The 14735-nt window shown below is 53.2% G+C and overlaps 1 protein-coding gene across 1 annotated transcript; it reads right to left on the reverse strand.

Moving 5' to 3' along the window:
* Position 1: 1 nt before the first annotated feature.
* DCST2 (DC-STAMP domain containing 2) lies at positions 2 to 14589 on the reverse strand. The gene is made up of 15 exons (XM_069583319.1): positions 14322 to 14589; positions 13983 to 14153; positions 13604 to 13705; positions 13169 to 13366; positions 12549 to 12614; positions 11846 to 12059; positions 11512 to 11669; positions 10608 to 10772; positions 9368 to 9535; positions 9135 to 9235; positions 8084 to 8214; positions 3694 to 3821; positions 3253 to 3346; positions 3008 to 3148; positions 2 to 165 (listed from the first exon to the last, which is right to left on the reverse strand). Exons 1-15 carry the CDS (start codon positions 14587 to 14589, stop codon positions 120 to 122), a joined length of 2151 nt encoding a protein of 716 aa, XP_069439420.1. The 3' UTR covers positions 2 to 119.
* Positions 14590 to 14735: the final 146 nt, after the last annotated feature.

Consider the following 14735-nt stretch of genomic DNA (forward strand, 5'->3'; position numbering starts at 1 on the left):
GGGCGGGATGGGGAGGAGAGGGGAAATGAAAGATGGGACTGCTTTGAGGGCAGAGGATTTCTGAGGCAGTCAGCGGGGCTGAGGGGGCTGCTGACAGACAGGGCCTCAGGTGGTGGTGGCTACCTGTGCCTTCTCTCCCGAGGCCCCTTTTCTTCATCCAGGTCACTAGTGAGGAGAGGAAGAGGGTGGCCCAGTCACCAGGATTCTGTTTTCACAGGTGACTTCCTTCCTCCTGCACCTGCCCTGTCTATTCAGATTTGGCTCCTGTTGTCTTCCAGCCACTGCGGCTCTCACAGGCCCCTCCAAGGCAAGCCAGCGTGTGTCTGTAGATATCGTCTGACTTAAGGCTGAGAGATGAGTGGGCAATGATGTGCCCAAGGTCATGTGCTTTGCAAGGAACCAGTAGTGACCTCGGAAATAATACTCACGCAAGGCTGTAGGGTACCTCCCTGGCTGCCCAGCTTTTAACTTCCTTGAGCCCTCTGGAACCACTCAAAATAAAACTTTCCTTCCCCTTCAACCTCTGAATTCATTACTAACTTCTGGTGCCCCATTCACACTGGAATGTGACCACTGGACAGTTTTCTCTTCAGTCCTCCCAAGTGGAGGTTGCTTGTCTTTCTCAGACTTGGCATGCCTGTGGCGTATTGCAAAGCCCCTGGCTCCCATGGAAGCTACACTCCTGGGCTGTGCCTATCTCCCCAGGCCCTGCCAACATCCTGCCATACCCATCCAGGGAGCTGGTACCAGACTTGAGCTGCTCTTGTGGCCCAGCTGCCTTCTCGCTGGTGGGCAGGCTCTTCCAACACACTGGCTTTCCAATCCTCAGCCTCCTTGGCCATAATGACCTTCCTCTCTGCTCCTACTCGGACATCACCCTCAATCTTGGCTACTCTCTGGATTTATCCCCCGGATTCTTCCTGGGCCTGGCCCGTTGTCTGCATCCCTCCTGGCCTCTGCTTTAATACCCCAGCAACACATAGACCTTGGACTGCCCCCTGGGATCTCAACCCCTTTCTCTTCCCCAGTCATCTTAGATACTCTGACTAAAGCACCCCAATTCTCACCCCATCATCTCCTGACCTGCCCAGAAAAAGCCTTCAACCCTGGAAGCCCATTCATGGCTACCACATTTGCTTGAGAAAACCACGTAACCAAGCACGCTGGAGTCTGTCATTACACGTGATGATTTTCAACTTCATCTGAGCCTTTAACGCTCCCTGGAAATCTCTTAACCTCCCCAGTTGGCTCCTTTGCACACTCCCCAAGGCAGGCATTTCAACCTCCACCACCCACTCCTTGAAACCTTTATTCCACTCCCAACCCCATTCTTTACTGTTTCAGCAGGTGTGCATGCCTCCTATCCCCACCCCCAGTCCCCAACCCCACCCCCTCACCCTGAGAAAAGCAAGGCCACCAGACTGGAGCAGGCTCAGCTCTGCTGGGAGGAACATGCCCTCTCCCCTCCTGCCTCGGGCGAGCCCGGTCCTATTTGAGGCCACCCTGTTCACCTGGCCCTAGATCCCATCTCTCCGGCATCTCTCACTCTTCAACACTTTTTTCATCTCTGAAATCCTCAAATCTCCCCATACTTGGGTAAAGAAAAAACCTAAAGAAAAATCTTTTAGGTTCCCTTCAAGCTACTCTATTGTTCTATGAAGCTAACTCTCTCCTCTTTACCATCAAGCTTCCTTTTTTAAACTACAGCAGTGATGTTAAAAATAATAATAATTTCCAAACTTGCAACAGAGCCATGTACCCCATTTCTGAGTCTTCTCTACCAGTCACCCCCTCAACCCACGAGGACTGGTTTTGGCCTTCCCCACACCATGAGAAATAGTCCCACAAGCCACTCCAAGGATCTCTCGACCACCAAATTCAATGACCAGTCTTTAGGCTTCATCCTACTTGATCATCTCACAACATTGGATCCGCTTGGCTCTCTGTTCTTGAGTCTCTCCCCTCCTTGGTTTGTGATGGAGCCCCTCAGGGTCATGTCCCTGCCTCCTCCTCTGCTGCCCTGCCCTCCACCAGGGTGATCCAGCTCATTTCTCTCACAGTCTCCAAGTCAACAACCCCCCAAAAGATACCTCTGGCCCAGAGCCCTGCCCTTTTCTAACTGTCCCCTGGGCATTCCCAGTGGATTCCCTACAGATACCAGAAAGGTCTAGAACTGGGCCATTGTTTCTGCAGAACCTGTTTCTCCTCTTGCCCTACCACCACCCAGTTCCAAACACAAGCTCCCTGTCATTCTCAGCACCTCAATCCTGAGGCTGTCACCAACTTTTCCTGAGCTAAGACAGCCTCCTCTCTGGTCTCCCTGCTCCCACCCTGCCTCCACTCTGCCTTCTTAGCTTATTGTCCCAAAAGACAAATACATCACTTTCTGACTGAGGATCTTCAGATGGTAAACTGAGGCCCTCTCCCACCTCTCCCTGCCTTGATGGGCAACCTCATCTCCCAGTATGCTCTGCTGTCTCCACCCAGCCACAAATACACCCCTCCCTGACCCTCCCCTCACCTCTAAGTGTCCCATATTCTCCAGACTCACACAAGCCTCCCCCTGGAATGTCCTCTTGCACTCCTTAGCCTGACAAACCCTCTGGCTTCCAGGCTTCATCCTACTTGATAATCTCACAGCATTTGATATACTTGGCTCTCTGTGAGTAAAAATCAAGCCCACCTATTTTTTTGACTTCTTTCGTGAAGCTTTCATTAATATACCTCCATCCCAAACCGGGTGTTCTGTCCTCTGTGCTTCCCAGAGCCTGTTTCACTCCTCATTTGGGGTGGTCTCTACATTGTCACTTATCTGCTTGATGTCACTCTCCCCCACTCACCCCAGGGCAGGGGTGCTGACACAGCAGGCATGGGGCAAACCCCCCTCCCCACTACCCCTTTTATCTCTCCAGCTCTAGCAGAGGGCCAGGCAGCCAAGAAACCCTTGATAAATGTGACCGAACATGCTTAGGCCTCCCACTCCCCACGCCTGAAGTCTTCCACTCACCTGGATTCCGACATGGAGTCCGATGAGAGGGTCCTGCCCAGCGCTTCCTGGAGCTGCTGCCGCAGTAGCGCCTCCTGCTCAGGACCCTTTTGGTGGGCGGCAGCCAGCCATAGGCGGGGGCCCTCCTCATCACTGGAGTCCCTGGAGAAGCCTCCCATCTCAGTAGCCCACAGAGGTCCTGCAGAGGGGTGGCCGCTCCTACTGCCCCCACAGTCTCCAGCCACCCCATGTTGCCTGAGACTCACAGCTCTAGATCCAGCTTCTCCTGGCAGGAGAGGGGAGACGCACACACGGAGCAGGTGTTGCCCAGGAGACGGAAGCAGGTGAGACAGAAGAGACCTGGAGGAGGCCAGGAGGGACGGAATTGAACTCCCCACCCCCACCCCGGCACTGTGCTCCCAAGCTTTCAGCCCTTGCCTCCCCAGCTCCACCCAAGGGGGAGACCATTCATCAAACCATGCACTCTGGGGAACTGCTGCAATACCACTTGCATAGGAATTCTACTTGCACTGGAGGATTAAGGCACACAGAGAAAATGAGCTACCTGAGGGTTCTGTGTAAAAGAGGACATGCGTCATAACGAAGGGAGGGGTACAAAAGGTGAGGTACAGAAGTCCATAAAAGCTGATTGTCATATACAAATGGTGAGAGTCCCAGCAGAGAGGCATCCTCCTCAGAACTCTCACCTCTGCAGCCTGGGGTACTGCAAGCCACCGAATTCTCTGTGTCCCCCTCGTCCTGCAGCTGCCCACAGCCCAGGCAGTAGGTCTGATGCTGCCTGAAGTGGCTGATAAATGGAACCAGGCAGGAACACCTGAGGAGAGGGGTCCCAGACACTAAGTAGGTCAGCTCAATATATCTGGACAAAAAAATAATTCAAAAAGGTACATGTACCCCTGTCCTCAAAGCAGCACTATTCACAACAACCAAGACGTGGAAGCCACCTAACTGTCTATGGACAGAGGGACAGATAAAGAAGATGTGGCGCGTATATCCTGTGGAGTACTGCTCAGCCAGGAAAAGAGCGAGATAGTGCCATCTACAGCAACGTGGATGCACCAGGAGACTCTCATACCGAATGAAGTCGGAAACAGAAAGACAAGTACTATACGATAACGCTTATTTGTGGAATCTAAAATATGACACAGAGGAACTTTCATGAAACAGACTCGCAGACATGGAGAAATGGACTCACAGACATGCGGGAACGGACTCACAGACATGGATAACAGACTCACAGACATGTCGAAACGGACTCACAGACATGAAGAACAGACTCGCAGACATGAAGAACAGAATCGCAGAGATGGAGGAACAGACTCACAGACATGGAGGAACAGACTCACAGACATGGATAACAGACTCACAGACATGTGGAAACGGACTCACAGACATGGATAACAGACTCACACATGGAGGAACAGACTCGCAGATGTGGAGGAACAGACTCACAGACATGGAGGAACAGACTCACAGACATGTGGAGACGGACTCACAGACATGGATAACGGACTCACAGACATGGAGGGACAGACTCACAGACATGGAGAACAGACTCACAGACATGTGGGAACGGACTCACAGACATGGAGAACAGACTCACAGACATGTGGAAACGGATTCACAGATATGAAGAACAGACTTGCAGACATGGAGGAACAGACTCACAGATATGTGGGAACGGACTCACAGACATGGAGAACAGACTCACAGACATGGAGGAACAGACTCACAGACATGGATAACAGACTCACAGACATGGAGGAAGAGACTCACAGACGTGGAGGAAGAGACTCACAGACATGTGGAAACAGACTCACAGACATGGAGGAACGGACTCACAGACGTGCAGGAACGGACTCACAGACATGTGGAAACGGACTCACAGACATGGAGGAACGGACTCACAGACGTGGAGGAACGGACTCACAGACGTGGAGAACAGACTCACAGAGGTGGAGAACAGACTCACAGACGTGGAGAACAGACTCACAGACATGGAGAACAGACTCACAGAGGTGGAGAACAGACTCACAGACGTGGAGGAACAGACTCACAGACGTGGAGAACAGACTCACAGAGGTGGAGGAACAGACTCACAGACGTGGAGGAACGGACTCACAGACGTGGAGAAACAGACTCACAGACATGGAGAACAGACTCACAGACGTGGAGAACAGACTCACAAACATGGAGAAACAGACTCACAGATGTGGAGAAAAGACTCACAGACATGTGGAAACGGGCTCACAGACATGTGGAAACGGACTCACAGACATGTGGAAACGGACTCACAGACATGGAGAAACGGACTCACAGACATGGATAACAGACTCACAGACATGGATAACAGACTCACAGACATGTGGAAACGGGCTCACAGACATGTGGAAACGGACTCACAGACGTGGAGAAACGGACTCACAGACATGGAGAACAGACTCACAGACATGTGGGAACAGACTCACAGACATATGGGAACGGACTCACAGACATGTGGAAACGGACTCACAGACATGGAGGAACAGACTCACAGACGTGGAGAACAGACTCACAGACATGGAGGAACAGACTCACAGACATGGAGGAACAGACTCACAGACGTGGAGAACAGACTCACAGACGTGAAGAACAGACTCACAGACATGGATAACAGACTCACAGACATGTGGAAACAGACTCACAGACATGGAGGAACAGACTTACAGATGTGGAAAACAGACTCACAGACGTGGAGGAACAGACTCACAGACATGGATAACAGACTCACAGACATGAAGAACAGACTCACAGATATGTGGAAACAGACTCACAGACATGTGGAAACGGACTCACAGACATGGAGAAACGGACTCACAGACATGGAGAACCGGACTCACAGACGTGGAGGAACGGACTCACAGACGTGGAGGAACGGACTCACAGACATGGAGGAACAGACTCACAGATGTGGAGAACAGACTCACAGACATGAAGAACAGACTCACAGACATGGATAACAGACTCACAGACATGTGGAAACAGACTCACAGACATGGAGAACAGACTCACAGACATGGAGGAACAGACTTACAGATGTGGAAAACAGACTCACAGACGTGGATAACAGACTCACAGACATGAAAAACAGACTCACAGATATGTGGAAACGGACTCACAGACATGTGGAAACGGACTCACAGACATGGAGAAACGGACTCACAGACATGAAGAACCGGACTCACAGACGTGGAGGAATGGACTCACAGACATGGAGGAACGGACTCACAGACATGAATAACAGACTCACAGACATGGATAACAGACTCACAGACATGTGGAAATGGGCTCACAGACATGGAGAACAGACTCACAGACATGTGGAAACAGACTCACAGACATGGAGAACAGACTCACAGACATGGAGGAACAGACTTACAGATGTGGAAAACAGACTCACAGATGTGGAGGAACAGACTCACAGACATGGAGAACAGACTCACAGACATGGAGGAACAGACTTACAGATGTGGAAAACAGACTCACAGATGTGGAGGAACAGACTCACAGACATGGATAACAGACTCACAGACATGAAAAACAGACTCACAGATATGTGGAAACGGACTCACAGACATGTGGAAACGGACTCACAGACATGGAGAAACGGACTCACAGACATGAAGAACCGGACTCACAGACGTGGAGGAATGGACTCACAGACATGGAGGAACGGACTCACAGACATGAATAACAGACTCACAGACATGGATAACAGACTCACAGACATGTGGAAATGGGCTCACAGACATGGAGAACAGACTCACAGACATGTGGGAACGGACTCACAGACATGTGGAAACGGACTCACAGACATGGAGGAACAGACTCACAGACGTGGAGAACAGACTCACAGACGTGGAGGAACAGACTCACAGACATGGAGGAACAGACTCACAGATGTGGAGAACAGACTCACAGACGTGGAGGAACAGACTCACAGACGTGGATAACAGACTCACAGACGTGGATAACAGACTCACAGACATGTGGAAATGGACTCACAGACATGGATAACAGACTCACAGACATGGAGAACAGACTCACAGACATGGAGGAAGAGACTCACAGACATGGAGGAACAGACTCACAGACATGTGGAAACAGACTCACAGACATGGAGGAACAGACTCACAGACGTGGAGGAACAGACTCACAGACGTGGAGAACAGACTCACAGACATGTGGAAACAGACTCACAGACATGGAGAAACAGACTCACAGACATGGAGGAACAGACTCACAGACGTGGATAACAGACTCACAGACGTGGATAACAGACTCACAGACACGGAGGAGCAGACTCACAGACATGGAGGAACAAACTCACAGACATGGATAACAGACTCACAGACATGGAGGAATGGACTCACCGACGTGGAGGAAGAGACTCACAGACGTGGAAACTGACTCACAGACATGGAGGAACGGACTCACAGACATGGAGGAACAGGCTTGTGATTGCATGGGGAGGGGGAAGGGAGAGATGGAGTGGGCGTTTGGGGTCAGCAGATGCAAACTAGTAGATATAGCATGGTAAATAACAAAGTCCTACTGTAAAACACAGGGAAACTTATTCTAGATTCTGTGATAAACCATAACAAAAAAGAATATTTTTTTTATAAAGAGTGTATATGTGTGGATGGCTGAATCACTTTGCTATAATACAGCAGAAATTAACACATAATTGTAAATCAGCTATATTACACTTTTTAAATTAATTTTTTAAAAAGCAGGCCAGGCCAGTCCGCCTAACTAACCCTCATCCTCTCCAGTATCACCCTCCAAATCAAAGGTAAGTCTCCCTACAGTCTAACCTCCATCCCTCTGACTATAGCAAGATCCTCCCTTCTTCCTGTCCTCCTCCTCCTTTGACTCCCCACCCCTACAGAGTGTCATCCCCAATCCATTCATGAATGAGCACCCTCTTCAACCAAATCCCTGGACACCTCGGAAAGACAGTGATCCATTCTGACCTCTGGCTCTTTTTCTACTCCCTCTCACTCCACTCCCTAAAAGGAAAGACTATGGGCTTACCGTCCAGCCAGCACCTGGAGGACGCTCACGTGGCCGTGGTCAGCTGCCCGTCTCCTCACTGATCGGTACAAGGCAGCCAGCAGCTTTGTTCGGCGGCTCAGAAGTACATTGTAGAGGTAGGAGATCCTCTCCTGGTGGAGGGGAAGTCAAGGATGGGGTCCCCTTGATCCTGTCTGCCTGGAATGCCCTCTGCACTCACTCCTACCCCTTACCTTTACCTTCTCTCCATTTCCTATGACTCCTTGTAGGCTTGGCTCAATGCCCCTTCCTGGGGGAAGACTTCAGGGCTTCCCCAGGTGGACGCACCCATCCCCTCCTCTGGGTTTCCTTAGCACTTATTTATTCCTTAATAAAAACACTTTTTTCTTTCTCTTTTTCTTTGGCTGTGCTCTGAGGTTTGTGGGGTCTTAATTCTGCAACCAGGGATCGTACCCTCACCCTCTTGCCCCCTCACCCTCTCGCCCCCTGCGGTGGGAGCTCGGAGTCTTAATCACCGGATGGCCAGGGAATTTCCTAAAAATACTTTTTTCATTGTAGCAGTCTTGTTAAAACCTGCCTCGAGACTGTGTCGGGTTCATCTCTGCATCCCTGAAGCCGCCAGCATGGTAACTGGCATACAGTAGGTGCTCAATGAGTCATGAGTAAGTAAACAAATGGCAGGGTTTTCATTCCCACCTCAACACCAGCATGGCTCCTGCCCCAAGGGTTTTTGTTTGTTTGTTTGTTTTGTTTTTAATTTATTTATTTGGCTGCATCAGATCCTTAGTTTTGGCATGTAGAGTCCAGTTCCCTGACCAGGAATCAAACCTGGGCCCCCTGAATTGGGACCATGGAGTCTGAGCCACTGGACCACCAGGGAAGTCCCCTTCCCCAGGGTTTTAACAAATCTTTGGAAGCAAGCTTTATCTCAAGAGGCACCATTTCTCCCTTCTGTGGTCCAGGTCATTTGCTTTGGGGTTCAGCGGTTCAACCAGAGGGAGAGAGCTGGGCTGCAGAAGGCTTGTGAACTCCCCCAGTCCAAGACAGACAGCCAGGAGCTTAGCCCCCTCACCTGCTCCCGAGATGGGTAGTAGGAGGCACAGATGAGCCGCCGCAGCCGACTGACATAGTTGCCGAACAAAGTGACAAAGAAGCAAAGGCCATACATGATGCCTGGGGGCACAGCAGACCCAGTAAGCTGCTGCTGGGGGGCACCAGGTGCCAGCCACACTCACCCTCAGCAGACTGTGCCCCTCATGCCCTGAACTGTGTCTGTCCCCCCAGCGCCCTCAGAGGTGTGGATACCGATGACTATGTAACCAGTGGAGTCGGGCTCTGAGGGATGCAGACGGCAGCGTCGGGACAGGACAGTGATGTTGCCTTGCTGGAGGACATCGAATGCAGACACCAGGTCGCGGTAAATCTTCCCTGTGGAGCCAGTGCCTTCCACGGTTATGGATACGAACACGGGGCCTGGGAGCCAAGACCCTGTGTGAGGGCTGTTCTTGGAAGCTGCCCACTCCACCATGCACAAAAGACCACACCTTCTGGAAGGTGGCAGGTGGATGGTGCAAAGGATAGAGATGGCCCCCAGGCCCCCCCGGAGGCCCCAGACACCCTTGTGGTGCTCCAGGCCCCGGCTTCAGCTCCTGGAAACTAGGCCTGGCTCCGTGGTCCAGAGCTGGCTGGCATTGGTACCTATGTGGTCTGCCTTCTCAGGCCACCAGATCTGAAATGACCTTGATAGCCTGTGGGTCCATGCCCAGACTCCATGACTACTAAAGCATTTGTTGAGGGGAGGGAAGGTTTGGGAGTGTGGGATTAGCAGATGCAAGCTATTATATATAGGATGGAGAAACAAGGTCCTACTGTGTGGCACAGGGAACTATAGTCAATATCCTATGATAAATCATAATAGAAAAGAATATAAAAAGGAACATATATATATACATATAACTGAATCTCTTTGCCGTACAGCAGAAATTAAAACATTGTAAGTCAACTGTACTTCAATCAAATTTTTAAAATTTTTTCAAAAATAAAGCATTTGTTAAGCACTGACTGTGCATCAGGTGTTGAACTAAGGGCTTTATCGATTGTCTCGAGTTTTGTTTTTTGTTACTTTTTCTGTTGGGCCTCTGGTATAAAGGATTAGATTAACTCTATTCTGTGGTTTGTGGCACACCGTCAATCCAAGGTCCACCAGGCACTCACGCATGTGGTCTCATCTATGTACAGCCACCCAGAGAAGCTGCTACCATTACTGTCCCACGGTTCAGATGAGGCAGCTGAAGTTCTGGGAGGTTGAGCAAACTGCTCAAGGTCACCATCTGGTAAAGGACACTGCTGAGATTTGACCCCAGGCCAGTCTGACTTTAGAGCTTGTGTTTTCCTCTACTGTGTTATGGTGTAATACTGAACTGGACACAGGGATTACCAGGCAGAGGATGGGGTTGGAGGAGGGCAATGTCAGGGGCTGGTAAGTAGCAGTGACATTCAGGCCATCCCACAGGACTGAGGAAGCTAGGGAAGTTTGGGCACTCACTTCGGGCCACAACCTCCCCCTGCAGGTGGTATCGAGCCAGGTCCAGGACCCAGAAGACGGCATAGTCCAGGAAGACCAGGAACAACACGAGGAGGAGGTGCTGGGCAAGGTGGAAGATCGCCAGGATGCAAAAAATCTGTTCCCACCGGGACAAGAAGATGGAGCCTGCATCGGGGAGGGCTGGTCAGGAGGACTCTCCGCAATTCTCCTTCCCACCAGACCCTCGCCCCTAGAGAGACCTCCCTCCTGGAGGCAGCTCCTGACCCTCATCAGACCGGGTCCTGTCTGCTCACCCGGAAGATGCGGAAGCTGTGAGGACCCCTGTGCAAGAGTGGGAAGGAAGCACTCTTCCTGGGCAGGGCCTCCGTGGCTCGAGATACACACCTAGTATCTCCACCTTGACCTGGTGGCCAGTTTTCACTCTCCAGGAATCCCCCCTTCTAAGGCATGCCTGATACCCTGATGTGGTTCCCCGCTTCCCACTTCAGAGACAGCACTGCTCCCCACCTCCCGCCAGCTGCATCACCTCCATATGAGTGTGCATGGACATTCTTGCTCACCACCTCCAAAAGCCTCCCAGCTTCACTTCCCTTGCTCCACATCCACTCTCCACCCATCCTTCCCTCTGTCTTGACATCCAGGGTGCTCCCAGAAGCATCACCTGCCACTCTTCTTTTTGTCTCCATGCTCTGAGACAATCCCCCTTTTAGGCTGAGGCTTCCCAAGGACAGGGTTGTGTCTCCCCCACCTCCCGAGCCTGAAATTTCCTTTTTCTGTGTCATCCCCCATCTCTGGCCCTGCCCTGAGCCAGGCCTGTGCCCAGCACTTCTGGGCAGAGCAGTGCGGTTGGAGGGAGCCCTGGCCCCACTCAGGGACCCTGTCTCCGGGTCCTCGGGGCCCTCGCCTGGCTGGATGTAGTGTCTGGCTTCATGGGCAGTGAGCGGCAGCACCGTGGGCAATCCTGCCCTGGAGTGGACAGCCTCCATGCGCAGGAATCGGCTGGTGATGTAGATGTTGTCGAAACTGTCCCAGTTCAGGTAACCGTATCGGTAATACAGGGCTCTGGTGGGACACACATGAGGCCCCTCAGCAGCCCCAACCAGACATCCCAGGGCACCACACTCCCCACTCTCACCCCTGCCCACAAGCTCCAGCCTCCCAGGATGCCATGGGGACAAGCTGGCCCCCAACAGCCCTAGCCCCCACCCCTGCGTTGGCGGGGCCCTCCAGTGCCTCACTGGAGGTAAAGAAGCAGGAGCAGCAGAGGTGTGGTGTAGCCCATCAGAGCCAAGGCCTCTCGGACGCGGTACAGCTTCATGCTGATGGCTTCGTGGAGGTCCAGAGCTACCTGGGACAGGCTCCGAGAGGCATTGAGATCCACAAAGAAGTAATGGGTGGCTGTCATGTTGAACTCAAACTCCTGACGCACTCGGTTAATCAAATTCCTCACAGCTGAGGCCCCGTGTCCAGGGGAGATGCAAGCAAGGAGAGTTACAAGGGGGCAGGGCTGCACCCTGGAGGGGCCTGGGCAGCCCAGGGGCCCCGTGGCTCCCGGGTCAGCTAGAAACCCCGAGTGTTGGGACCTACAGTGGACTAAGGAGGGGACAGAGCCTCCACAGTCTATGCCATGGCCGATGCACGCTTAGCACCAGGCTTCTGCCTTCACAGGGAGCATCTCCACAACCTGCCTTGGCTGCTGGGGTCCCTGCTTCTCTCCCCAGCTCCTCCTCTCAAGTCAGGCTTTGATGAAGCACCCTCTCTTCACTGGGCCCCAATTTCCTAATCTGTATGGCGTGGACATTGGCCTGGGTAACCTCCGGAGGTCTTTTCCTGAATTCTCATCTGTGGACAGGGAGCGCTCCTGGGTTGGCACATGCCAGGATGAGGGAGGGAGGCCTCCGAGGAGCACCGCATGAGTAGGGCTAGGCGGGGACCACTCACGGGTGCTCATGGTCTCTCGCAGGAAGGTCTGGATATAGCCAGGAATGATGCAGAACACCTGGGCCACTGATAGCCAAGACGGAGTGTCAGGAGGGGCAAAGACACGCAGCTTGTCTCTCCAATCTCCAGAGACCTTGCTCTCACAGGGCCTCCCGACTTTTCACTGTTCCTGCTGGCCTCCACATCAGCTCAAAACCTTTTGGCTTCTCCTTACTACCCCACCCTCCACGTTGGTTTTCCCCCTACCTGCTCCCTAATCCTGCATGGAGCCCAGCATCCTTGTTGGTCCCGTATTTATTGCCCCTCATTAGTGCCCAGAAGGGGGCTTCCCAGGTGGCCCAATGGTAAAGAATTTGCCTGCCAAAGCAGGAGATGTGGGTTTGATCCTTGGGTCAGGAAGATCCCCTGGAGAAGGAAATGGCAACCCACTCCAGTATTGCCTGGGAAATCCCATGGACCAAGGAGCTTGGCAGGCTACAGTCCATGGACTCGTGAAGAGTCAGACACGACTAAGCACACACACGCTGCTGCTACACTACTGGTCACCCAGGCCCACTCACCCAGCTGGTCCCTACGTTTGCCAGGCCCCCATTCCTACCAGTAAGTCCATGTTCTCTCACCACTGGCAAGTCCACAGAGCATCAGCTTGAAGGGCATGAGCACGAAGCACAGGTGGTAGGCCTGCGGTATGACCTTCATGCAGCTGTCCTTGGCGTCATCAAAGACCCGAGCACACTTCAGGTAGGGGTTGCCCAGCTCCGAGTTGCACACATCGCCAATGTGCAGGAGCCAATACCACACGTTCCGCAGGGCCCTGGCTGGGAATGGCTGCGGGGCTGGTACCCAGGAGTCCTGCAGCATCTTCTCAGGGGGGTTGGGGGGAACACCAGGGCAGCACCCGGACCCGGAAAGGCCCGTGGTCAGGGGCCGGGCTCTGCTTTATCCAGTGGGGTCTAGTTAGCACTCTGGCAGGGCCCAAGAAGTCCTGGACGGGGGTGAGGGTGAGGAGACTGGGTAAACCCTGGCCCCCAAAACAGACATGCTAACGTGCTGACCTACGTGCTTCACACCATCCATGATTGACCGGAAGAACTTTCGGACCCGGTCAGCCACCTGCTTGGCTCTCTGGGCAATGGCTTTAATCTTGTTCAGAGCACCTGAGAGGCAGGGGCAGGGCTCCGGTCGGGTCTCCTCCTCTAGAAGCTGGCTCTAACCATTGCCCTGGAGTAAGGAGTGGAGCGGGGGAGCTGCCCAGATGCTGGGGTCTGGGAGACAGTCCATCTGGCAGTGGAGCGGGCCAGAGAGCGAGGGTCAGGGGGTCCTGCTGGAGGCTTAGAGGTTAAGGCCCAGGACCACAGAGAGGAATGGAGCCAGAGGGCTGTGAACGCGCAGGCTGAGGGGAGCTCGGGGGCCCGTGGAGGTGGGTGGCCTTACTGATGAGGGGCTGCTTGGCCCTCTCCAGCACTTTGGCGGTCTGGTTCAGGGCCAGTTCTGCCCCACAGGCCACAGCCTCGCTGGCCTGGGTGAAGTTGCGCAGGGTGTTGGCACAAGGCCCTTGCAACACCAACCCAAAGGCAGCCACCAACAGCAGTGTCCGGCCCTGCTCTGGGGAGAGAGCACCATGGGAACCAAGCCAGCAGCCTTGCCCATGGCAGCATATACAAGTGCCATATGGAAGGCAGCAGGGCTTCCTTCGACTGCCCTCTCCCACAAGATCCCTCCTGCTCCAGCCCCTCCACTGGGCCCACCCCCTGCGCTGGGCACCAAACTCACTGGAGAAGGCCTGGGGCAGCAGCAAAAGGACAGTGACTCTGACCTGGCGGGAGAATCCCATGCCCAGACTAAGGAAGGCGGCCAGAGTGAGGGTGCCCACCAGGCAGCCCCAGGGGCTGTGCCCTTCCACCAGCAGCTCCAGCAGCCCGTAGGCTGTGGCCAGGGACAAGCCCAGGATAAAGCCCCCTGTGCTGCGGACCACAGCCCGCGCCATGCTTGGCTCCTCTGCCTCCAAGGGCTGCGCAGCATCCTTCGTGACCTTGGACATGGCTGAGGAGACCAAATGTTTGCCTGTCTCCAGGTGAGGCCCACCAGGTTCTGTGGCTCTTTAAAGGCCCTAGAATTTCTCACCATATTCTAAGGTTCCGGAGGGCTTTTACCGTGTGTGTCTTGGAATTCTTTATCTAGTTGCAA

This window comes from Ovis canadensis, chromosome 1 (assembly GCF_042477335.2).
Source record: "Ovis canadensis isolate MfBH-ARS-UI-01 breed Bighorn chromosome 1, ARS-UI_OviCan_v2, whole genome shotgun sequence".
NCBI classification, from domain to species: domain Eukaryota; kingdom Metazoa; phylum Chordata; class Mammalia; order Artiodactyla; family Bovidae; genus Ovis; species Ovis canadensis.

Bases quoted from the DNA above. Each gene is read 5' to 3' on its own strand.
- DCST2 (XM_069583319.1), bottom strand. From the start codon at position 14,589: ATGTCCAAGGTCACGAAGGATGCTGCGCAGCCCTTGGAGGCAGAGGAG. The intron at 13,706-13,982 runs GTAAGGCCACCC...CCTGCCTCTCAG, and splicing joins GGCCAAGCAGCCCCTCATCA to GTGCTCTGAACAAGATTAAA. The intron at 10,773-11,511 runs GCGAGGGCCCCG...TCCCCGATGCAG, and splicing joins CAGACACTACATCCAGCCAG to GCTCCATCTTCTTGTCCCGG.